The 25,768-nt window shown below is 56.3% G+C and overlaps 1 protein-coding gene across 1 annotated transcript in view; it reads right to left on the reverse strand.

Annotated features, from left to right (window-relative positions):
• Positions 1-25,768, reverse strand: part of LOC117093413 (histone-lysine N-methyltransferase PRDM16-like) — a 173,668-nt gene that overhangs the window by 52,170 nt on the left and 95,730 nt on the right. The window contains exon 2 of the mRNA XM_033228631.1: positions 5,919-6,268. Coding sequence (XP_033084522.1) covers positions 5,919-6,268 — 350 coding nt within the window. The remainder of the gene's footprint in view (positions 1-5,918; positions 6,269-25,768) is intronic.

The raw sequence follows: 25,768 nt of genomic DNA on the forward strand, positions 1-25,768 counted from the left end.
TCTCCTCCTAACACCCTGAGCCTGGTCATTAATCCAGAGCCTGGAAGTGTCTGTCCAGGATCTTCTGGCTCAAAATCCAGCCAGAACTCCCAGAGAAGCAAAGCTCCGCAGGCACCCAGCCCGCTCCAAAAGCTGCTGAGCCCAGATGGGCTGGCCACACAGATGCCCCCCATCCTTAGAGGCCAAGGCCCTGTCTAGGACTTCAGGCAAAAACTAAGCTGTAGGGGGCATTTGTGTGTGCAAAGCTCACACACAATCTCCTGCAGCAAGTCATGTTAATATTTACTGGTGAGGGGACGTTCAGGAGGAAGGGAGAAGGGGCTGGGGTTCGTATGTGGGAAGGGGTGGCCTGGGTGATTCCCTACCCTGCCCTGTGGATCTGGCCATATCGCAAAAACCCTGGAGCAAATTTGCCCTTGCCCCTCCTGCCATCGGACTGAACTAGATCTCAGCACATGGGGCCCTCCAGTGCTCCCCGGTACGTGGGGAAGCTGGTTCTGGGTGCTGCATGCTTATGCCTGCCTCGTGGTGCCTTTAAAAGCCCATCATGGACATTTGTGCTGTGATGTCGGAGACTAAAGCCCCATAGCACTGCCCTTCCTGCTGTCCCAGGATGCCTGGCTGGGCTGCCCCCACCCCACTCCATTGTTATCCTTTCACTTGGGACCAAAATGGACCTGCAAATGTGTTTCTCATTCCTCCCACTCAGGAACAGAAGAGCATCAGTATTGCAAACACATACAGGGGGACTTTACTTCCTCGCAAATCCTGCCTTTCTTCAAGGCTGGGCGTTTTGGATGAAATTCCATATTACATGTGTGCCCATTTCTCATCTTCTGAGGGTGCAGGCTGGGCTTACTCTCACCCATCCCTGGCTGCTGTGTAGCTCCTGGTCCACAGGGGAGACTGCAGGTCCTGGCCCTGGCTGCTGTGTAGCTCCCGGTCCACAGGGGAGATTGGCAGGTCCTGGCCCTGCCAAAGACTCTCAGTGGGCTCTGGGGACCCTCGAGGCACCAGCTTGGGGGTCCCATGATGGTAGTACCAGATAACTGGTGTGGCCCAAGGCTTCTGGGCTGGTTCCCCTGTGACCCCGGAGCTTCCCACAGGCCTTGGCCCAGACACAGAGCATTTGTTGATTGAACAAATAAACACACATTAATATTCAGTAAATAACGCCGGGGGTGAGGTCGTCCACTTCAGTACATTCTTCAAATAATTGAAACCCCATCATTTCACATTCACATTTTTCACCTGGCCTCTTAAGCAGAGGCAGAGGCACTTACTCATCAGCATTCTGATTACAGGCGGGGCCAGTGATGCGGTCGAGAGCCTTTCTGGGGAGACACAGTCAACAAAGAAACAAGCAGACCTTGGGTGGGAGACAGTGGCCGATGCACTGAGGAAAGTGCCTCCAGTGCCTCCCCTGGGGGTCCTGCAGGATCCCGCCCCAGCAGGTCCTGAGCCTCAGGGCCCTGGGCACACAGTTGAAGGCCCAGCTGGGGGCAGGTGGCCTCACCCAGCGCCTCACCCACTGCCTCCTCCCTCTGGGCAGCCACCTCTTAATTAGCAAAACAAACAGCACGATGATAAATGTCAGATTTACTCAACAAATGATCAAAACCACTGTTTTTGCAGACCCCAGGGCGATCAAATGCCCTCACGGGTGATTTCTTCCTGGCAGGTGGGCTTCGGTGGCGGCAGGCGGGGTGTGATATTTGGGAAGAGACTGAACCCGGCTGTGTCCAGATAGAGGAGGCCAGGAATTTCAGGTGCCCTTCCTGACAAACACCCTTCCTGAGATGAAGCCCAGGGGAGCCTTTCCACACACCTGGGGCACACACACAGCCACGCACAGGCTGAACCAGGTCGGAAGTGGGGCATCGGACTCAGGGCACATCTCAGGGTGCCCCACAGCACCCGGGAACAAAGTGGGTTTAGTCAGTGACTATTCCTAATACACAGGAGGGAGAGAGGAGGGGGCAGCTCTCCCCAAACAGCGTCAGCCTCCCTGTGGAAGGAGTGCAGGCTTCGAACCAGCGACTGAGGCTGGAGGAAAGTCAGCTCCCGACCCCCACCCTCATTCCTGCTTTGCTAACGGAAAGCTCCCGCTTGAAGCCAGGCTGCCCCACAACCTTGAACCCAAAGCACGTGGGTGCCTCACGTGCTCCCTGCCCCGTCCCTCGTCCCCAAAGAGTCGTGCTGTCATCTACGTCAGCCCCACGTCAGGCAGAGAAGGGCCCCCGACCCTCCCCAGTCACCCCAAAGCCCAGTGTTGCCTGGCAGCTTGTCTCTTGTGATAAAAAGAGAAAGGAAATTCGACTTTCTCATTTTCTTTTGTTTCAACTGAATTGTCCAGAACAAGAACTTTGTTCTCAGAGTAGAAAGAAAATGGTTTCCATGGTGCCCCAAAATGACAGTAAGAATAATCCACGTGACTGTTATTTCAAACCCGTCCTTCGAGAGACGCACACCCTGTTCCTGCAGGGGCTGCTACCTGGCGAGATCCCTTTGCTCACTCCACTCCCAGATCCCCTCTCCTCCAGGGGAACCCCGCTTCTGAGCTCAGAGTGGCCACAACACCACGCTCCTGGCCACCACGTAGGGAGGCCAAAATGACACCGATCCTCCTCGGATTTTGTTTGTTATCTTTGCTAAAATGTCACTACTTGTTCTTTTTCAGTAAATAAATACTGTGGACATGACAGTAAAATCAAATCACTCTGATTCATAACACTTAATTACCAGTGTGAAAGTGAACAATTATACACACGAAATTCAGGACCATCAGAGATAACACACACGCATGGGCCGTCCCAGGCCTGACCTGGGATCCCACTGGCGTGACGCTGGCATCCCTGTTTTTCTCTGACCCAGGCCTGACCTGGGATCCCACTGGCATGACGCTGGCACTCCTGTTTTTCTCTGACCCAGGCCTTCTCTGGCCGCGCTCACTGCAGGGGCGTGGAGGGAAAAGGGCTAGCAGGGCCGCCTGGTTGGTGTGAGTGGCTTGGGAAGGGGACTCAGCAGAAGGTCCTTCTCGTGTCTGGAACTACAGAGGGATCCCAGACCTGAAGCCTGGTGCTCCTGTCCTGTCTCAGGCCCCTGTTCACGGCACTCGGAAGACAGGCCAGGCAGTCGGCAAGAGGAAGAAGTCCTCAGAGAAAGGGGCACCCGCAAGTCACTTCTCCCTCCAGGGCCACCTCGGGGAAGGCAAAAACCAAAGGGAAACGGCAATCAGCTCTTTCGGGACACGTGGAAAATTCTGGGAAGGTTGCTTAGGGGAAGATGTCACTTTTTCTGCCCAAAGGCCCCAGCTGAGGTGGCTGGAGGTGGGGAGAAACCTCCTTGACTGACAGACATCGCTCATTTCAGGCAGTTGTGGCTGCCACCTAATTTCCACCCCCTGCTTCCTTCTCTCTGTCCTTCACAGAGGAGGTGGTGGCCTCCTGCCCAGTTCCAATGTCAGCTCCCGAAGGCACCGACACACATGGCTGGCCCCTGCCCCATCTCATGGAAGCAACAAAACCCAAAGGTGTCTGCTCTCACATCCACAAGCCACCTCCTAATTAAACAGTCCAGACCTTTCTAAGTGTGAGGAACACACACCCTTGAATTCCTCTCCCACACACCAGGGAGGGCGGGACAGGGCACTTCTGCCAAAGTCACTTCCACTGCACAGCCAAAGACGAATGTTGCTACCAAAGCCAGGGAATCGGTGCCCGAAGTCACAAGGAAAACCAGGTCGGGCGAGATCCTGCCGGGTGTGCGGGGAGCACCGTTTGAGGGCGTCGGGGGGAGAGTAAATATTTCTAAGCACCAGCAGGAGGGGTATCTGTCAGGTGGCCATCGTGGAACAAAGCCCTCCGCAGAAACGGGAGGTGCGCCGTGGGGAGAGCGCGTTCCCTCACGTACACACACACCAGGGATAAACACACCGCAAAGTCAACAGGCAGCGGCAGGCAGCGGCGCAGCCTGCACCGGGCCTGGCACCATGCGGACATCGTGATATGGGCCATTTCTTTTGAAAAAAAAAGCAAATAGAAACTTGTATCAGAGTAGCCAAGAACAAAGTCACCTGAAGGTCATCCAAAGTGCTACCTGCAGGGCCCCTGGACCTCTCACATCCACAAGCCACCTCCTAATTAAACAGTCCAGACCTTTCTAAGTGTGAGGAACACACACCCTTGAATTCCTCTCCCACACACCAGGGAGGGCGGGACAGGGCGCTTCTGCCAAAGTCACTTCCACTGCACAGCCAAAGACGAATGTTGCTACCAAAATGCTCTCCTTGGTCCCATGAGGGGCCTGTAGGGCCATGAAGCTGGGCAGTGTCTCCACCGAGGTCTTCTACTCCAAACTCTCTCCCTGTCCGGTCTCACTGGTGCCCCTGGCTCCTGGCCAGTCCCTCCTGAAGGTAACCCGACCTTGGACCTACACACACTGTCCTCTGCCTCTCGATGGAGGGGAGTGGTGCGCCCGGCCCACAGGTGCTGCCCGTAGAACTGCGGCTCCCACCCTGCTGGATGGCGCGGACTCTGCCACATGCTGCCGGGACCCCCATAGCTCTGTAATTGGCGGAGGGGGGAGCTTTAAGCTGACACTCAGGGAACAGCTTCTGAGTCCCCCTATATCCTTGACGAGGAGCCACACAGGACTCTGTGAGCTACCAAGGACCACACCTGCCTGCTGGGAGCTGCTGAGGTGGCCTGGTCTTGCCCAGGGAGGATGCACTTAGCTCTGCAGGGTGCGGGCAGCCTCTGGTCCCCAGGCTGTCAGTGTTCTTACAAAGGGCTCTTAATGCCTTCAGCCCAGGGAGGTGCTCAAGGGCTGCTGGAGGCCACAGGGGCCTCCCCAGGGCCCATCTGAGTTGGGACAGGCCTGATAGTGAGCATGGAACTGGCTGGGGACTTCTCCAGAGTCACGAGTGGCCAGGAGAGGAGGTGGGCAAGACACAGGATCCTGCCTCCATCCATCTGGGGGTCCTCTTCCCTGCTCAGGCCATTTGCCTATGAGGAGCCTACCTCCATCTGGGCACTTCAGAGGCTGGGAGGCATAGGGGAATCCACCCGGTGTTCCCATTTTCCACCCAAGCAGCAGCCCTGACAGAAAGACCACCAACAACTGGCTGTGTGGGGCTGGCAGAAAGGCCAGGGCCCACCAGGAAGTGCACTTTATGTAGGGGGGTGGGGCTCTTAGTCCCCATAGGACCACTCAAGGGCCCCCAACACCGGTGCCTCGCATCCCTCACAGCCTGGGCAGGATGCTCTGGGTGCTCCCCGCTCAGAGCCGTCCCAGGGACGCCCTGTCTCCTGACCCCTGCAGCAGGTTCACCAGGCCAGCTCCAGGCCCTCAAGGCCGGTCACGTCATGGTGGGAAAATTTAAACAGTTAGCCATCCCTTCCTGGCAGGACAGGGCCTGTGCCCCTGGAGCTGGAGAAGTTCGGGCTACTCTCAGGCCACTGGCTGACTGGGGCAGGCGGGGAAGGCGGCAGCCGGGGCAGTGTGGCCACCAGGTGTGATTTGTGAGCTGCTCCACGCTGCCGTGGCCTGGAATGAAGCCCTGGAGTGCAGCTGCCTGTTCTGGGACTTTCTATTAATCTCCCTGCCCTGCCACGAAGGCTGCGTTCACGCCTGGGATCCGGCGGGAAGCACGGGATGTTTTAAGACATGAGCTCATGGAAGACACATTTCCGGGAGAGAGTAGGCGTGCCCTACAGGGCTGACAGGCGCCCACGAGGACCTCTGAGGCTTTCCATCAGGCGAGCTGCAGGATAAAATAGGCTGGGAAATGTGACATTTGAACGCTCTCTCTGGCCGCGCCTCCCGCCTCGGGCAGTGGCTGCTCAGCCTGGCTTTATAAATAGATGGAACACAAGATAAATGGCCGTGATCAATCATGCTCAGGTGTGATTGCTCACCTCCCATCCGAAGTCCGTCTCCTTCGCCGCTGCCCGGGGCACCACAACGCAGGGGCCCAGCCTCTCCCCGGCTTCCATCTTCCTCTTGGCCCAGACCCCCAGGCCGGCCCCCGGGATGGAGGACTCTCGGAGCTCGAAGTCCGGTGGGATGGGAATGTCTTCAGGAATGTAGACGGGGGCCTCGTACGGCGAGCCCTCCTTGGGGGTGAAGTCCTCGCTGGTGGGGAAGGGGGACGGTGGACCCACGGGGATGGGTGACATGGCACTGTCCTCGGCCTCGTCCTCCGCGCTGTGGCCGGCCAGCAGGTCCCGGTCGGGTTCATACATATTATTTACAATGTCACCGTCACCTAAAGGAGACAACGCAGCGTCAGCCTTTGCAGCACGTGCCCCTCCCAGGGTGTACGGCTTAGGGAGTGCCAGGGACTCGGGCGTCAACGGGGACCGAGGGTGCTCAGGGACCCAGAAGGCCCGGCTGCCACTCCTGCCTGGGATATGCCACCTCCGCTCCGCCCTGAGCCAAGCTGCCATCACTCCACGTCAGAGGCTCCAGAGGATGGGATCCCGCCAGGCTCCACTGGGGCCAACATTTCTGATGGAGTGGCACAGCCCAGCACACACTGGCTCCCCTACCCTGGCTCCCACAGCCACCTGAGGATGCGCCGGCTGGTCCTGCCCTAGGGGAACTAGGAAAGGAGCTGCCGGTGCCTGGCAAGCTTGGCGACAGCCGGTGAAGCCGTCATGCGTGGCAGCTGACCCAGGGCTGGCTGATGGTGAAATATTTGCACCAGAATATTCCAAATGTCCTCTGTAGCCTTGGAAATCAGGGACGGCGGAAGTCCTAAGTGCCTGGGAGGACTCAGAATTTGAGTGACTGTGAAATGTGCTCAGTGCTGCTTCCCTGCACTTAGGCCGCAGCCTGGACATCCCCACACTGAGGCTGCAGCCCGGACATCCCCGCACTTAGGCCACAGCCTGGACATCCCCGCACTTAGGCCACAGCCTGGACATCCCCGCACTTAGGCCACAGCCTGGACATCCCCGCACTTAGGCTGCAGCCTGGACATGCACTGGGGTAGGGCCGGCTGGGTCTTGGGGAGGCTCGTGGAAGTTCCTGATGATCTCGACACAGGCTAGGAATAGGCCTGCTGAGGTCATGGATGTCGGAGTCATGAGGCCCCAGGTCACCGAGCTGAGCAAGAAGAGGGTGCCCAGTTTGTCTGTCTGGGATAGACCTTTGGGGTCCGTCCTAACAGAGGGTGGGTGCCAAGAGAGTGTGTACGTGCAGCTGAAACTATACCAGAGAGTAGCCCGAGGCACTGGGGGAGATGGGCAGGGTGAGGAGGAGTCCGGACAGGAAGAAAAGCAAAGCCCTCCACCGAGTGCAGCCAAACCAGGACTCAGGCAGGCGAATGTTCACCGTGGCAGATTCACCATCGCCAGAAGGCAGAAACAGCCCAAACATCTGTCTGCGAGGGAATGAGGGAGTGGATGAGTAGTGGATGGTACCACCCTCTCCAAGGAGGAGCACGGCCTGGACCAGCCCTGGACACGTGGCACTCGGCGTAGGAAGCCAATACAGAGGGTCACACCTGTGGCACCATCCCTCCCCAAGGAGGAGGGCGGCCCTGGCACGCACAGCCTGGACCAGCCCTGGACATGCGCCACTCCGCATAGGAAGCCGATGTAGAGGGTCACACCTGCCTGGCGGCGTTTAGATGACTCATCCAGCACAGGCCCCCAGAGACAGACGCAGGTGGGAGGCTTCGGGGACTGGGGTGGGGGTGACAGCGAGAAGCCCAGGTCTCCTTTCGGGGTGATGAAGTGTCTGGGAACTAGAGAGGGAGTGGTCGCACCGCTGGGTGAATGGCTCAGTGCTGCTGAATCGCCCCGTTTACAGTGGTTGAATTCTGCCTCGATAACATAAAAAAGGCAGATGTGAGTATTAGTTAGGTGGGGAGCGGCGGGAATGGGCAGGAGGTGGGGTGAGCTCCGTCACCCTGACCTGATCTAGATCTTTCCATGCAAGCGCCTCCTTCTGTGGCTGCCTTGAAGACTCGGTCCTGCCGGCCCTCGCCTCCCAGCCCCCGCCCCGCACCCTGACGTTGGCTGGGGAAACAGAAGCCTCCAAGGAGACCAGAACTTTTAAGTACGGGAAAAATGACTTCAGATTCCTCACACTGGTTGCAAACAGATCAGCATAAGAAAGAGCAAAATGCTTTCTTTCAAAAGAAACCAAAGTCTTGGGGGGAAAAGTCGCAAGGAAAACACTTATTTAATTTATCAGCATTCAGAGAAGTAATTATTATGTTTTAAGTGGCCAACGGGTCCTTTCTAATTGACGCGGCGGATCCTTTCAGAGACGCAGTCACAGAACTGCCGCTGTTGTTCCTCCGCCCTAAAGACCTGAAGTTGTTTAGGTTTGAAAGAACACCCCATAACCCCCGCCCCACTGACTGTGTGCAGCATAAAGGTAAATTAGAGGGGGGGGGTAATTAACATGGCATCTTATTATTTGGAACTGGTAACTGCACGGAGCTCGCAAACAAAGTCGGGTTGGAAGCCAAAGCTCCCCCATGCACTCCTTAACTCCTTTCGGGCGTGGGCGCCTCCGCCTGAAGGCCAAGTAGGAATTAGAACCCCAGGTGTTTCTGGGAGTTCCGCTGGAGCCCGACGTGGGGCAGTGTCCCTATCAAGTGCATATCCGTTGCAGGGCTCCATTTAAAACATGGCTTTTTTCTGTTTGAATTCTACTTCCCAAAACCCCTGACCCGCTGGAGGAAAATCAACGCTTTAAGGACATGTTTAATTTACTGGCCAAGCAAACAGCTTAGGAGAGAAAGGTAGTGTTTCCTGCTGATTAAAGGGAGGTCTGTGCATCGGGCCCCGGCCTCCCTTCCCCGGCGGTCACAGGGGTTAAGCGATTGCCCACAGCCTCCAGGAAAAACCCGTCTCATTTTGCTGTCCCCGTTGCTGGGGGAGAGGGAGCTCTTCTTTCAAGGGTGGGTGAGAGGAGGGCTAATTAGTGTGCAGAAAACACTGTGAGAAAATGAGGTGCAGAGAATAGCCCTAAAGCCCGGAGAAAGCAGGAAGCCTGCATGGAGGCTTCGGCAGGGCCTGGGCCCGCAAATCGCTCGCTGCCCTGCACAGAGGCTCCAGCAGGGCCAGGCACAAATCGCTCGCTCTCTGGGGTCCCTGGGGCAACCAGAGCCGGGAAATCAGGCTCAGCTCTCCTCTGCCCTGAGCTCCAGCCAGGATGCCCCTGAGAGGGTCAGCAAGGTCAGGAGGCTGCCCAGTCCTCTACCCTGCTGGACAGGCTTAGTCTGGACGTGGGCATCTTTTCACTGAGGTTCCCAGACCCTACTACCCAGGCGTCCATGACACTGGGGTGCATTTCCGGCAGGCACTCTCTCGCAGGTCAGCGTGCAGGGCCAGGATCATGTATGACTTTGGAGATGTAGGCTGTGTAACAACATGCAATTGACTTGTCAGGAGACCTGACATCCTTTATTTGGGATTGCTGTGATCTCATTCCAGGGTACTGAGGCCATCACTTCTAGAATTTCTATGGGGAGACCTACGGAATGATAAAAGCAAGGAGGGGAGTGGGGATACAGGGAGCTCAGGAGGGAAGAGGCAGACTTGGCCAGCAGGGAGCTGAGTGACCCCGAGTCGGGACCAAGGCCACCCCTTTCTGCCTGTGAAGAATCTGCCAAGTTGCCAGTTCCAGCCGAGTCTGTGTTCTCAGCGATCTTCACGGAGAGGCCCCGCTTTGAGTCTTGTCACACACATGTATGAGCGATAGTCATTTGATCACATAATACAAGTCAGGGAGGTGAAGAAATCCTGCTTCTGCCCCGGGCTGGGACAGAGACCGAGCTGGCCGGGAGCCCACGGTAACCTCAGCCCCTCACACTGCCCCTGGGCTCCACCACAACCCTCGGTTTAGGGCTGAGTCTCTCTCAGCCTCACAGTGGATTTCTTCTTCTGCACCCCTCACCCCGGCTGTAGGAAATCATCCCGGAACAGAGGCCACCCCCACCATCTCCCAAGAGAGCCATGTCTAGAAAGCAAAGCTATGGCCAGGGTTTTGGGGTCTGGAGAGAGAGAGAGAGAAGAGGCCACAGATCAGCACCACTGTGCTAAACCGGCCAAGACAGGAGCCCAACAGCCAACAGGGGGTCCCTCATCGCCGTCCACCTGGGGCTGGCCCTGCCAGGGCCACACGAGCAGTGCCCTCACAGGGGGATTATCAACACGACGATCCATTCCCTGAAGCCTGAGTGCTGGGCGGCTCTGTGGCAGGGATGGGCAGATTTCAGCCTAGATTCTTGGCCAGAGGGAGTACACGTGGGTTTTTCGGAGTCTATATCTGCCTGGCTGTGCTTCCTCCTTCATCATGTGGTTTTAAGGAGAAGCCATGAGGCCTGCAGGCCCCACTGGGCAGGAAAGAGGCACCGTGTGGCAGCTGGCAGGGAAGGGTGGCCCCCGGGGTGCATGTAAGGGTGAGCATCCCGTGCGCATCTGTGTGTAAGCATGTGTAAGACCATGTGTAAGACTGCATGTGTAAACTGCATGTATAAGACCATGTGTAAGACTGCGTGTGTAAGACCGTGTGTAAGACTGTGTGTGTAAGACCGTGTGTAAGACTGTGTGTGTAAGACTGCATATGTAAGACCATGTGTAAGACTGCGTATGTAAGACCGTGTCTAAGACTGTGTGTGTAAGACCGTGTGTAAGACTGCATGTGTAAGACTGCATGTGTAAGATTGTGTAAGACCATGTGTAAGACTGCGTGTGTAAGACCGTGTGTAAGACTGCGTAAGACTGAATGTGTAAGACCATGTGTAAGACTGCGTGTGTAAGACCGTGTGTAAGACTGTGTGCATAAGACTGTGTGTAAGAATGCGTGTGTAAGACTGCATGTGTAAGATTGTGTGTGTAAGATCGTGTGTAAGACTGTGTGTGACTGCGTAAGACTGAATGTGTAAGACCGTGTGTAAGACTGCCTGTGTAAGACCGTGTGTAAGACTGTGTGTGTAAGGCCGTGTGTAAGAATGCGTGTGTAAGACTGCGTGTGCAAGATTGTGTGTGTAAGATCGTGTGTAAGACTGTGTGTAAGACTGCGTAAGACGGAATGTGTAAGACCGTGTGTAAGACAGCGTGTGTAAGACCGTGTGTAAGACTGCATGTGTAAGATTGTGTGTGTAAGATCGTGTGTAAGACTGTGTGTAAGACCGTGTGTAAGACTGTATGTGTAAGACCGTGTGTAAGACTGTGTGTAAGCATGTGATTGCATGTGTAAGACCGTGTGTAAGACTGCGAGTATAAACGTTACTGCGTGTGTACGAGTGTGTGTAAGACTGTGTGTAAACATGTTACTGCATGTGTAAGAGTGTGTAAGACTGTGTGTGTAAGACCATAAGACTGCATGTGTAAGCATGTGTAAGACTGTAAGACTGCGTGTGCAAACGTTACTGTGTGCATAAGAGTGTGTGTAAGACTGCATGTGTAACCATGTTATTGCGTGTGTAAGAGCATGTGTAAGCATGTGTAAGACCGTGTGTAAGACTGCTTGTGTAAGACCATAAGACTACATAAGACCGTGTGTAAGACTGCATGTGTAAGCATGTGACTGCATGTGTAAGATCGTGTGTAAGCATGTGTAAGACCGTAAGACTGCATGTGTAAGCATGTGACTGTGTGTAAGACCGTGTGTAAGCATGTGTAAGACCGTGTGTAAGACTGCATGTGTAAGACCGTGTGTAAGACTGCGTGTGAGGGCATATGTAAGACTGCGTGTGTAAGCAGAGGGCTTGGTCAGGAACCTGAAAAGGTGTCCAGGGCAACCTCAGCTGACCCCAGCCTCTATGCTACCTCTGGGTTGGGAAACCTGTTCTCTTCCGTCTGGAGACCCCTCAGGAGGAAGGGTCTCCCGTCTGCTGGGTGAGGGGCTGAAGTTCGGGCCCCCCTGCCTCCCTCCCTCAAGGGCGAGGCAGCGAATGGCGCTTGGCTGCCCCGGGCTACCATCGTCCAGGCCCCATGCGGGCTCCCTGGGGGCCTCCTGATGCTGGCCTGGGTCTTCACTTCTGCGGCCCACGGGCCCTGTGGGGACGCGGTCCCGCCCAGCTGCACACCTCTCTGTGGGGCCAAGATGCGGTCCTGGAGATGCCCAAAATAGGACCCACCGGGAGAACTGCACCAAAAGCAGGCTGGGGCTCTGCGCGGCGTTTCTCACAACGGCATACGCAGCCACGTGATTTCAAGGAACATTTCAGTGAAAGGAACACCCGCTCCACAAATCCACGGTTCCTTACACCACCTGTGTGCACATGGATGTGTGATGACTTTGGGCCTATGAGTTTACAGCAGAACATACTTAATGATTCCTGCCCAGCTCAGAGATACCTCGTCTGGGCCTGGGGGGTGGGAGGAGCTGAAAAAACAAATGGAAACAACAAAAACAACTGTGGAGGTGGCAGTGAGTGCTCCTAATCAACCCGAGAAGCACGAGGGAGCCCTTTGCTGTGCAGCTCCCTGAAATGTCATATTTCAGAAAACCTAAGGTCAAAAGTCTGACAGGGAAGGGACAGGAAAAGTCCAGGGTAATGATTCTGGGCAGCAAATCACCAAGAACCTTGTCATTCGTTAATTTCTTTGTCATTGTCGAGCAAAGAAACCAGGTGGCAGCCTGGGGAGGGTCCACCGTGATAGGAACAGGGACCCGGGAAAGCAGGGGTGGCCCCCCACCCGTCCTGAATTCCTGCGGGTCCGCTCAGGCCATAGATCTCTGGGCTTTGGGAGCCGTCTCTGTAACCAGGAAAGCTTGTACGAGATCACTCGGGGCCGGTTCACCTTGGAATCGTCCACACTCTCCAAGGAGGCTAGTGCCTGGTGAGCGGGGCAAGGCGGAGGCCAGCGAGGTGCCAGGACACAGGCGCCCGGCCTTGAGAGCAGGCAGCCTCTTCAATGTGCTCCGCAGTGCCGTGCCGGCCTGCCCTGAGTCCAGGTTGGCAGCTGGGTGGGCGCTCGGGGGCCCTTTGCTCTCCCTCATGCTACCCGATGGATGTGCCACCCCACAGCAGGTGTCTCAGCCTGTTTCCAGCTGTTGGGACAGACGTGACATCACAGTCTCTCTGTTGCCTGCACCCAGCCATGTGGACGAAGCAGTGAGTGGCTCCGGGAGGGGGGTCTGCTCCTCCCTCAGGGGAGCTGCCCACTGTACAGCTGGGGAAACAGAGGCACAAGGGGGTGAAGGAGCCTGTCATCCCCTAGTGAGGGGCTGAGGGCTGGAGCACACCCATTTCTGAGTCCACGCTCCCTGCCCCTGGCACCCAGCCCAGTCATGCCCTGGGGCACAAGGGCTCTGACCCCAGTCCTGGCCCTGCCAGGTGGCCCCTCTGCCTCACCCTAGTACGGGCAGAGCCCTCTTATTTTGATTGGGATCCGCTACACGTCCCCCACGACCATCAGTCAGAGAAGTCCAGAGCAGAGAGAATGCGTGTGGTGGGCGCCATATGGAAACTTTCAAAACTGGGAAGAGCCCTGGATGGGGTTTGTCTGAGTTCCTCCAAGACCCTGACAGTAACATCAGGCCTCAAGGCCGTGAAAGGCCCAGCGTCGGGTCACCTCCTTCTCTAAACCCACAGGGCCAGGGCCAGGGCCAGCCCAGGGGAAGGTGTGTGGAGTGAGGTGGGACCAGAAGGTTTTAGAGGTCAAGTGGACCCCACTGTGGGTTGCAGCCCCCGTGGCTCAGGAGTCTGAGTGGAGTCCCCGACGACAGCCTCTGCATCCCCTGGGGACTTGCTAGAGCTGTAATTCCCAGGTCCACCCAGGCCCACTGACCAGGGCGGGGCTGGCGTGTGTAGGCAATCTGTGCGGCAGCAAAGCCTCTGGGAGGGAGGCCCTCGAGGAGCAGGCCCCTCCAGTTTGGGAAGAGGGGGTTGGGGACAGATGAGGAAGTGCGGAGTGACAAGAGGGTGCATCCTGGGGGAACAGGGTTTAACACAGAGGGAACCAGGCCTTTCTAAAATGTCGAGATCACCCTGAAAATCTGAACTGAAACCCTTATTGACCCTGAGGTTTTTCAATTAAGTACACACATTTGCCACCCAGTCGGAGAAAAGCAAGCAGCAGCCTCCAGGAGCCCCGGCCTCCGGGAGAACAGCAGCTGAGCTGCAAAGCACTTTTCCCATCCAAAGCATTCCCAGGAAGACGTGGCTGTTAAAGAACCACCTCTCCGCAGAGCTCGGTTCTGGGTCTGAGGCTGTGCAGACGTGAGGGAGGCAGACGGAGGCCTGTGGGAGGGAGGGGAGATTAGCCAAGAATTTCAGAAGGGCTGTGTTCAAGACACCCCTCGCCTGTCTATGTAGATCTGGCCTCCAACAGCTTCAAGTCTAAAACTGCCCCCACAACTGCTTTCTCTCGTGCACGGCATTTTATATTGGGTGTGAGGGGACCAAAGCTTTGCTGTCATATCGCCACATGCTCCTCGATCTTCTCCCTTAACATCGCTGGCAGGAGGAGGATCCACTCCCCAGCCCACCAAACGCCAGGCTGTAGCTCCTGTAAAACCCAGCCTTAGCCAAGCCTCGCAAGTCTGTTTTTAACTGCAGTCTTCTGGCCAGAGGCAGCCAGACGCTGTGGCCTGGTGTCTGCCGGAAGGGTCTTCTGCTCTGAGGAGCTGTGCTGCCCTGCTCTGAAACAGGCAGGACCCAGCACGAGGCAGCTCCTCCCCAAAGGCCACATCAAGGTGTGCATGCCTCAGGTTGCATTCAGTCTCACCTGGCCTGTCCAAAACAGTATCTAAACTTACTAATCAGTTCAGGCCAACATATAAATGCGATTACAAAGGGAGGCAAAACTTCAGGACAGAGAACGCCTATATCACAACACCAAGACTGTGAGGAAACATGGTCCCTGGTTGACCACACAGCTGTTCGATTCCAGAGTGATGCCAGGAAAGACTTTGGAGCAATCAGCCTCTAATCAGACAATAGAGCACTGACATTGGCTCGCTCTCCTGGGGACTGGCCGGCTGCTGATATTGACTGGGCCGCGGAGCATGCAGCTGGCACCGTGGTCCAGTTCATTCTTGCAGCAGTCCTGGAGGGAAGGCAGAGTTGTGACCTCACCCAGTTTATACATCAAAGAAGCGAAGCTCAGAGAGTGAGCAACTTCCTAAATGCCATACAGCTAGTCAGGAACAAGCTGGGAGTTGTTCAAACTGTCTTGATTTCGAAGCTCTCAAACACCATTCTAACAATCCCATGTTCTCCCTACAATGACAAAACACCCGAAACAGTTTCCTGGCAGTCAGTAATGAACTTCGTCATGTCCAGCAGAAGAGGTATGGGTGGGTGTGTGAATAAATGTTTGACAGATGGATGGAGAGATAAATAGCTGAATGGGTAAGTGGGTGGGTGGATGAATTTATGAATGGATGGAAAGATTGACAAGACGGGTGAATAGATGAATGAATGGATGAGTAAATGGATGGGTTGATGGATGGGTGAATGAATGGACAGATGGTGGATGAATATATAGATAAGTGGATGAATGGATAAGTGGATAGATACATGAGTAGATGGATGAGTTAATGGATGGATGGATGAGTGGGTAGAAGGAAAAATGGATGGATGAGTACTGGGATGGGTTAATGGATGGATGGATGAATGAATGGGTGTGTAAATGAATGGATGAATGCATGAGTGGATAGATGAGTGGATACATGGATGGAGGGAAGGAAGAATGGATAGGTGAATGAGTGCATGGATGGGTTAATGAATGAATGGATGAATGGATGGGTGGGTGAATCAATGGGTGGATGGATGGATGGATTTATAAGGGGATGGATGGAAGGAGGTATGGATGGAAGAATAGATGGACGGATGGATGGATGGATAGATGGGCAGATGGATGGATGGATGGATAGATGGATGAATGGACAGATGGTGGATGAATGCATAGATAGGTGGATGAATGGCTGGGTGGATAGATGAGGGGATAGATGGGTACACAGATGGATGGATAGATGAATGGATGGGTGGATGGATGGATGGAAGGAAGGAAGGAAGAATGGATAGATGAATGAGTGCATGGATGGGTTAATGAATGAATGGATGAATGGATGGGTGGGTGAATCAATGCGTGGATGGATGGATGGATTTATAAGGGGATGGATGGAAGGAGGTATGGATGAAAGAATAGATGGATGGACAGATGGATGGGCAGATGGATGGATGGATGGATGGATGGACAGATGGTGGATGAATGTATAGATAGGTGGATGAAGAATGGCTGGGTGGATAGATGAGGGGATAGATGCATAAATAGATGGATGGATAGATGAATGGATGGATGGATGGATAGATGAAGGAGTGCATGGATGGGTTAATGAATGAATGGATGAATGGATGGGTGGGTGAATCAATGGGTGGCTGGATGGATGGATGGATGGATGAATGGATGAGTGAGGGAGTGAGTGGATGGATGGATAGAGGTGAGAGCAACCTTCGAGGGCAGTTCTTAACAGAAAAGGTAGAAGGCAGTACACTCACTCCCATTTCTGACTTTCCTTCCCTAGCAGTGAAGCACCATTAACAACTCTGGCTCCTCTCTGCCCTTGACCCTGATCAACTCACCTGAGAGGAACATCTGGGCTTTCTCAGCCAGGCCCCACCTCTGAGAAAGGGCTGGTTTCTCTGCTGCTTCTTCAGGGCTGACTGGCTGTCACCCTCCCTGCACCCATGTCGGGGGTGGGCAGGTGTGAGTTCCGGGACTCGGTGGGGGATGTGCCTGGCTCCCACAGTGACTGCAGGTTCCACCTGAGCCTTGTGGGGACCCCATCTTCTGGCTTCAATTTTCCTTCTCAGAACCAAGCTGGGAGGAGCGTTGTGTAGTGGGTCAGAGACCTGGAGAATACGCCCCCATCTGGGTGCCTACAAGTCCCCATGAGCTGTGAAGGGCCATCCTGCCCCCTGAACAAAACAGGGAGAGGGAGAGGCAGGCACATCAGGCAGGCTGCGGCTGTGGGAGCTGATCAGGGAGAGCAGGCACGCACAGAGGCAACTTCTAGAGAAAAAATAGGGTGTTCCCTTTCCTCACAGAGGATTCTGTACACCTACATATCCTTGTAGAGTGTATGCCGGGGAGCAGAAGGCCCCTCTTCAGGAGGGCGCCTGGAGGGGCAGGGGTCATCCTGAAGGCCCCCTTCCCAAAAACTGTTTGCTAGAAAGAGAAACTTGGGAACTGATGGAGTTCTATCTTGTTCTTCTTTTCTGTCTTTAAAACTGTGCGGTAAAGGCAAAAGCTTCTCCCCTCACCCTGGATCTTGGCTTCGAGACAAAAACAAAGCTGTCGTAACTCCAGGAAACGGTGCTGGGAGGAGCCTTGGCCGCTGGTCCCACCTTCTGACCTGCCCCGGGCCGCGGCTGCCCTGCAGCACTGGGACTCATTGGCATTCCCCTCCTGAGCATCTGCGCCCAGAACCAAGGGGCCGCTATTAACACAGCAGATTAATAGCACTGAGAAAGCTGTTTCTGCAAACGTGCTAAATATTAATAATGATCAATCGCTGTTTCTATCCCAAACCTGCACCCGGGACCTGGCCCACAGGGACTGGGGAACGTTGAACCCCAGCTGCAGGGCTGATGAAGCTGAATTGTCATTACGGCCCGGGAGAGCCTGGGAAGGCGGGGCCCTGACCTCAGAGACAGGCTCCCAGCCCTCTCGGAGCCACTGAGGTACAGAAACTTCCCCAGCAAAGAAGTGGGGCTTCCTGCCTTGTCTCCCCAGTCCTGACCAGATGCAACCCCCTGGCCTGGCTACCTTCACACACACTCGCCTTTGTCGCAGACAGGGAGGGAGGCAGGGACGGTCCACAGCACTGCCTCCACTTTAGAGATGAAGGAAGTGGATGGAAACCCACTCCAGGCCTTGTCCAGGGCACAGCGCGGGGAAGCGCAGACCCAGCCCTTCTGACTTGGGGAATCTCCACCAGCCCCCACTGTCACCCGGGCTGGCCGGTGGCTCCCAAGACTGTAACCAGTTGAATGATGTCACCCCAAAAGGTGCGTTCAAGCCCTAACCCCCGGGCCTCAGAATGTGACCTGGTTTGGAAATAAGGTCTTTATAGCGGTAATCGAGTTCAGGTGAGGTCACTGGGGAGGGTCCTAATGCAATGGGACTGGTGTCCTTATAGGACAAGGAGGTGGACACAGAGACATGCCCAGGTGACACCCATATGATGACAGAGGCAGGGATTTGCCCTGAGCCAAGGAATGCCTGGAGCCACCAGAAGCTGGGAGAGGTGAGCAGGGACTCTTCCCCTAGAGCCTCCAGAGGCAGCAAGACCCTGTCCGCAGCCTGACTTTGTGTCTCTGGCCTCCGGAGTAGGAGAGCGTCCTTCGATTGTTTTAGTCCACCCAGTTTGTGCTCTTTTGTTAAAGCAGACCCAAGACACTCACACAAAGACCAAAGCGACCACAGCATGGGCCTGGCCGAGAACACACGACGCTCCCTGCCAACCCCTCTGGCCATAACCTGCTCCTGGTGCCCTGAAGCAGGTTGCTGGTCCCCCATCTCCCAGAGGAAGAAACAAAGACTTGCACCAGGAGGATAAACCACCCAGATGAGCCATGTTGCTGAGCAGGGAGCCTCGGCCCCATCACAGCCTGGAGGATGCATGGCTGCCATTCACGCCCCCAGGGCTGGCCGCTCAGAGAGGAGCACATCCGCTGCCAAGGGGAAGGGCGAGCAGCCCCAACCTCTGTGCGGCCCACGCCTCTGGGGCAGGCGGGTGGGCCTGGGTGCGCTGCACAGACCACCACAAAGTCCCACTGGGGTCCATGAAGCCACTGCCCACGAACGCCCCTCCCAGCCCCTGGAATCTCCCCAGACCAGCCAAGCTGAATCTGGCCCTCACGCAGGGCCACAGAGGCCTCGGTTGGACAGCTCAGGCCACCTGGCCCTACTTAAAGCCGAAGCATTATTCTAAGACGATTATTTATCCGTGCAATGCTCCAGGGACAGCAGCGTTCCCATTTCAGACCCCGCATCCTGTATTTCCTCGCCGCCTCCATCGCCCCGGGCAGGCACTGAATGACTCGCGATGCCACTGTAATTTTTATCAAGCCTTGTTCCTGGTAAAAAGCCTCTTTGTTTCAGAGAGATGTGATTTGGCCTTTTTTCTTCCTCTCCTTTATTCCTTGGTTAATATACCTCTTCCCCGAGCCCCGGGGGCAGCAAGGTAGCCCACGGATTGCTCAAATCTCACTGTTTCCCTCCTGAATCACAGCCGAGGCTCCCCGGCCCTGCGCTAAGCAGCATCTGGGCGGCAGCAGAGTGGGGTGCTTCTCCTTAACCCTTCACTGTGCATGCACTGGACCCCTCAAATACCAGGGGGTGTTGGCTCCAAGCACTATCTCCACGACCTGAGATCTGGCAACCTGACAGTGTGCTTCTAAAAAGACTGTGGGCAAATACGTATAACATAAAATGTATCATTTTAGTCGTTTTTCAGTGCACAGCTCCCTGGCATTAAGCACATTCACGCTGTGTGCTGCCTTCAGTCACCACCACCTATCTCCAGAACGCCTGCATCTCCCCAGAGAGAAAGTCTACCCCGTCAGACACTCTCCATCCCCTCCCCCAGCCCCTGGCACCCACCATTCTACTTTCCGTCTCTACGCATGCGATGACTCTAGGGACCTCCCGTAAGTGGGATCCTACAATATTGGCCTTTTCCAACTGGCTTACTTAGCTTAGCACAATGTCCTCGAGTTTCCTCCAGGTGGTGGCATGTGTCGCAATTTCCTTCGTTTTGAGGGCTGAGGAATGGTCCAGGCATGTACATGCCGCCTCCAGCTTATCTCTTCATTTGTGGATGGACACTTGCGTGTCTCCACATTTTAGCTACAGTGAAGCACACACCAGTGAACACCTGAATCGACGGTGTACCCTAAGCGTCCACAAAACCCACCCAAGTGAAACGAGGTTCCCGTCAGCAGCCCCACTGCCCAGATCTCAGGGTCTCTGGAAAGCAGGTAAGGTTGACTTCCCCTACCACCCTAGTTGACTCTTGGTCCTATAAGCAAGGGCAGGTCTCCTTCCAGCCTGTGTACCTTGGGACTGGGGTAAAGCCACTTACACCTTCTGGACCTCAGCCGCCTCCTCTGTAAAACAGACACAGATCTAACCTGGAAGACTCTGGGGGACGTTCAAAGCTGTAATGCCCTGCCCCTCACCTGCATGTGAGTGGGTGATGCTGTTCTCAACTCCTTCTCCACCCTGATTGCTAGGCGGCCCCCACACCTAAGGCAGCTGACACAGCAGCCGGCAAGGCCCATAGCAGCGTAAGGACATCGTGGGGCCATTGAGCACCTCACAGTCTCCCGCTGGGCCCAGGGATGCTCCTCCGGCACCGGGGACCCCATTCTACTGGATCGCAGCTCCCCCGTTGGGGCGGAGGCCGGGGGTGCACCTGGGGCTGGGGTCGCTGCCCCAGGACATTGTGCTCAGGAGGCCCCTGATCCAAGCAGGACTACTAGAGGTTCTGGCTGGTGGAGGGCCTAGGTGGCCACAGAGAAGAGGGTCACCTCTCATCTGGAGGCTTCCTCAGGCTTCTGCTGGAGGGTCAGCCAGGTGCTTAGGCATTCTGGAGTCCTGGGGCCCTTCAGGTTCCACGGAGCCAACCAGAACCCAGAAGGGGCCTGGGCTTGCCAGCCCGAGGAGGGCAGGACAGGAGCCAGCTCAGCTCGTGGCCAGAGCAGATTTGGGGAAGGGTCCCCCAACATACACAGACAGCTGTGTTTCTGCAAACTCGGAGGCTGTAAGTGGGATATCAAGGGCTGAGGAAGGGATGGGCAGCTACCCCAAGATGGCCACATCTGCCTGCTGCCAGGTCACCTGGGCCACTGAGGGTTTGGAGGGGGTTGCAATCAAGGCCGGGGTCCTTGCAGGAGGCTCTGCAGGCCAGGCCACCTGAGGACAAAGTGCACTCAGCCAGGGCTCGTTCAGAAAAGAAAACACACTTGGAGATTTCTGTTCTCTGCTTCCCTTTCCCTGGCTCTGCCCAGACAGCGGGGAGGAGGAACAAGGGGTTAAATGCTGAGCAAGCGCCGTAACAGCCGACCGCCACCAAACTATTTATAGACTTATTTATCTCTTTAGTTCCTACCAACTGGGCCTGTGGCTGCCGTGCATAGGCCAGAGCAAGTCACGCCGCAAATAAGCAAACGTGGCCCCGAAATAAAAATTGCAAGAGGGAGAGAGGGCCCTGAGCGCTGCCTGTCAGTCTGGACGGCGCAGGTCTCCCTGGGGCACTGAGGGTGCGGGGTCCCTCTGGGACAGGGGTGCTCCTGCCCCAGGCTTCTCTTAAGGGCTGCAGCGAGGCTGTGTGGGCTCTCTAGCCAAGGTGGACTGGGGAGCACAGCCTCGCTTGGGCTGGCATCATCAACCTGAGCTCTGGGAGCTGAAACACACGTTTTCCCGGTGGCCTGCCTCCACCATGGCCGCTGCAGACAGAGCAGGCCATGGGCTCCTGACAGACCTAGCTGCTGGGATGAAAACTGGGGGTTTGCATCATGGGGTGGGGAGGGCAGCGTCCATGTCCGTGTGCCTCCAGCCCTGGTGACAGGAGCGGCCAGGACAGCTTTGTTGCCAATGGTGGGTGCAGGCCCTCCCTTCCCCTGCTCCCCCAGCCCCGCCTCCTCTGGGCACAGAGGCGGGCTGGCTCACTGCCCTGGCCTGGCCTCCCACCAGAGTGGGGGTGGGGATCCACAGAGGCTGAGGCCTTTGAGGCCTGACTCCCTGCCCCTCACAGCCAGGGTAGGGGCTGGGGGCCACCCAGATGCTCCTAGGGAAACTGGTACCACCTTGGGCTCCAGCTGTAGGGGCCAGGAGGACCCTCCCTGGATAAACACATTGCCCAGCCCCTGGTCCTAATCCACTCAGCTCTGCTCCCTAATTCCCTCCCACATGGTGATGGGGCTGCAGTGGAGGGGTGGGGAGAACAGCCTGAAGGTGCCCCCATCACCCTCGGGGCCAGAGAGCTCGGGGCAGCTGCAGCCCCTCTCTGGAAGCCTCACCCCTTCAGGCCTGGGGGGCCTCTGCACCCCCATCCCGGAAGGGCCTGCAGCCACTCCTGGGGGAAGCGGCCAGGCTGCAGGTGTGAGACCACCCTGGCCTTCTGGCCACACTCGCCCTGATGAAGACGTTCATGGTTTTAACCATGGAATCAGGAACTTAACCCTTCCCAGCCCGTCCACACTCAGCCGCCCTCAGATTCATTTAGCAGGCCAGCGGTGAGGAAAGAAAGAAAGAAAGAAAGAAAAAAATTCATTAATTTTTATTAACAGGGAGAGCCATTTGTTCCCTGTGACAATATTTGACTTGTCGAAATGATTTTCACCTCTGCCACGAGGTGTGCGCGGTCCACATACATCACCCGATTACTCGGAGCGCGCGGGCCGCAGTCATTAGGCAGTGAATTAACGACAGTCCCCCGCTATTAATCACCCTGACAAAGGCGTTAGCTTGCCACTGACCCGAGCGCGGCCCGTGGACATGGCAGCCAGAGAAGAGGGCCTGAGGCTCGCGGGGGAACCAGGGGCTGCGGGGGCGCCCGGCCCTTCCCTGCCTGCCCCCTCAAGATCCTGATGGTGTGCAGGCCCTTGCAGGTGTTGGTGGCCTGGGTGGGGGACAGGCTCTGTTTTTTTTTCTTTAATCACTTGTTTTCCTCTGTCAGGGATAATCTACCCCTCAGCAACCGCCCCGGGGCCTGGCCTGTTCTTATCTCCATTTTATGGATCAGGAAACTGAGGCACAGAGAAGCCAGGACCTGCCCCAGGCTGTGCACGGGAGAGGGGTGGGACTCAAGCCCCGGGCCAAGGAGTTCCTTGGCCTGCACTCCCGCGGCTGCACCGGAGAGGGGCAGCACTGGGACTCAAACACCGGGAAGGAGCTCCTTGGCCTGCACGCCCACCCCTGTGTGGTGTCTCCCCACCCCAGGCCCTGAGGAGAGCCGCTGGGGACGGGGCTCCCGTGGCAACCGTGGGGAGTGTTTCCCTGAGCTCCGGGTCAGCCCCAGCGTGTTTTCTAACCCTAGGGTGCAGAATGGAAGGGCCTTAGGAATCAAATTTGTACGAAGTGTGTGTCTTCCCGAGGTTCCAAACCATGGGTTTTATTGAAAAGACACAGTAGGAATCCCACACAATACCTCCATGGGTCCCTTTAGCATCAGGGCCAGCTGAGGCTCAGAAAGTGTCCGGGGCCACACACCACACTTGTCACACGCCTTCCAAGGAGAGGCTGGAGACCCCAGCAGCGGCCACCACAGGGTCTCGGGTGTCCCCCTTACAGGGGTGGGGTGCTTCTGTTGGACTCATCAGCCTACAGGCTACAGTCCCGTGTTGCTCTGCACTGGTCCTGACCCTGCGCCCTGGGCGTGGCCACAGGGGTCCGCGCAGGCAGGAGGGGGTGTGGGCAGCCACCACCGGGCTCCAGGAGTAGGCTCGGCAGGCCAGGGCTTCTCCTCTGCAGAAGCAGAATGACAGTGGTCACCTGGCAGGGTCCTTCTGAGTGTTCTGGGAAATGCCGTTGGCAGAACACTTTCCATGGGCCGGCAGGCGGCAGGTGGTCCCCGGAACACGGGCCCCCACTCCCTCCTCATTCCCTGACATACTTTAACCATTTTTTGCACATTAATCCAATTAATCACCTTTACATTTTAAAGCAATTTCTTTGCGTTAACCCAGGCATCAGATCTGTGTTTCGGTCTGGTCTAAACCAGGGTGTGAAAGGGCGAGGGGTGGGGGTGGGGCGGGAATAGCTGCAGGTCCATTTGTCTTCTTTCTCCGGACTTCTCATTTTTTATGCCTCAGCAAATTTCCTAATTTTCCTCATTAGCAACTAATTTACAAGTCTCAACAATCTTTCCACCTGTTCCTTCCACCGCGGGTGTTGTAAGATTGGAAAGAGCCACTTGCTCACTTGTGTGATGCTGGTTCCAGGGGTTCCAGAAAACCAGGCAGGGGTGGGGTGGGAGGATGGCTGCGCGGGAGCAGGGGCAATGCCACAGAGGCGCTGGGAAGCAGGGATGGGGTGGGAGGATGGAGGGAGCGGGGGAGATGCCACAGAGGTGCTGGGAGGCAGGGGTGGGGCAGGAGGATGGCAGGAGTGGAGGCGGGAGGATGGCGGGAGCAGGCACAATGCCACAGAGGCACTGGGAGGCAGGGGTGGGGTGGGAGGATGGCGGGAGTAGAGACAGGAGGACGATGGGAGCAGGGGCGATGCCACAGAGGTGCTGGGAGGAGGCTCCGGGTTGGCACCTTCTTCACCCGTGGCAGGATTCATGACTGGGAGGCCCTTCACCCCAGCCGCACGTGAGCCTGAATGTGACCCCCTGGTGACAGGCACAGGGACCTCCTCCAGCACCAGCCACCAGCCCCTTTTCCCTAACCCTGAGGCTCTCCCACGCAGGCCTGAATTCCCAGAAAACTGGGAGCAGCTTTGAGTTCTGCGAAAGACGATTTCAGGACTGGCTTTTAACGGGGTAGTGTTCAGAAATTCCTCTCACGTAAAGGGCAACCGCTGGGCTTTGTGTATAGGCTGGAGGCCCGGGAGGGACAGGGGCCTTCACCCTGGCTCCTCCTCCTCTATTTTTCTCTTGATCATATTGTTGAAACAATCGCTTTCTCGGGCTCCCTGGTGGTAGTAGCAGCAGTATAGACCAGCACCAGCTGAGCCTTCCCTGCCAAGTGCAGTCTGCCTGGTGGTAGTAGCAGCCGTGTAGACCAGCACCAGCTGAGCCTTCTCGGCCAAGTGCAATCCGGATCGTCCCTGTGTTTGTTCCCTGCATCTCCCTGGGAGTCCTTCTGGGGATGGAGGGGGGTTGGAGGGTGTGTGTTCAACCTTTCTGGACGGTGTCCACTGTGCATATTCGCACAAGTGCCTTGAGGTCTCTGGGCCTTGTGGCAGCGTCTATGCAGCAGGAGAACAACAGCACCTGCTTCGTAGGCCGCTGTCTGAGGACACAGCAATTGAACCGGGGTGCACAGCCAGCACCTGACACAGTGAGCTTCATGGCAACTCCAGTCTACCGGTGAGAACCATGGGGCCACTAATGGAGGCAAAGAAGCTCGCCCGGGTCAGTCCTCTCGCTTCTCCCCACCAGGTGCCAGGCCCCAGGCCGCACTGCAGTTCCCTTTCCAGCCGCCATCCCTGGGTGATGGGAGGTGGGCATTTGGTTCAACCTTGTGGGTCAGGGAGCCAGGGCCAGTGTGCAGATGAGAGGAGGCCACGGTTACTGGTGATGCGAGGGACTGTGCCCTTCGTGAGCACTTTCTCTTTCAAGGCCAGTGAAATGTGCTCCCTGGGGCTGTGTTCCTGAGAAGGCCTCATTGAAAGGGAGCCACCAAACCAAGTGGGCTTAGCAAAAGCAGTTTGTCACCCGGCAGCACGTGTGAGCCTCGCCCAGACGCACCTCGGCATTTGGCTCTTCTTGCTAGAATTGTCCGCACGCACCGTGGAGAACCTCTAAGCGTTCTCCACGGTCAGACACCTGGCCTGTGGCACCTGGCAGGGACCCCTCATGGGCATCGGAGTCGCCTCCGCAGAACACCCACTGCCAGACAGCCCCGCATTTGAGCAAAGCTCATTGGGAGCTGTTTCTCATTATTTGCTTGCATCCATTTGATTTTCTCTGCTAAGCAAAAGGCTATGGAAAAAGCGGGGCTTGGAAATCCATGATTTCCTGGCAGTTAATGAATTTCAGCCAAACGGAAAGCAAGGTGAGGTTCCCATGTGTCACTCAGACACAGGAACAGAAAAGACCAGGGGCTAGGAGGGGC

Source organism: Trachypithecus francoisi, unplaced genomic scaffold (assembly GCF_009764315.1).
Source record: "Trachypithecus francoisi isolate TF-2019V2 unplaced genomic scaffold, Tfra_2.0 Lachesis_group12, whole genome shotgun sequence".
In the NCBI taxonomy this organism is placed as follows: Eukaryota; Metazoa; Chordata; class Mammalia; order Primates; family Cercopithecidae; genus Trachypithecus; species Trachypithecus francoisi.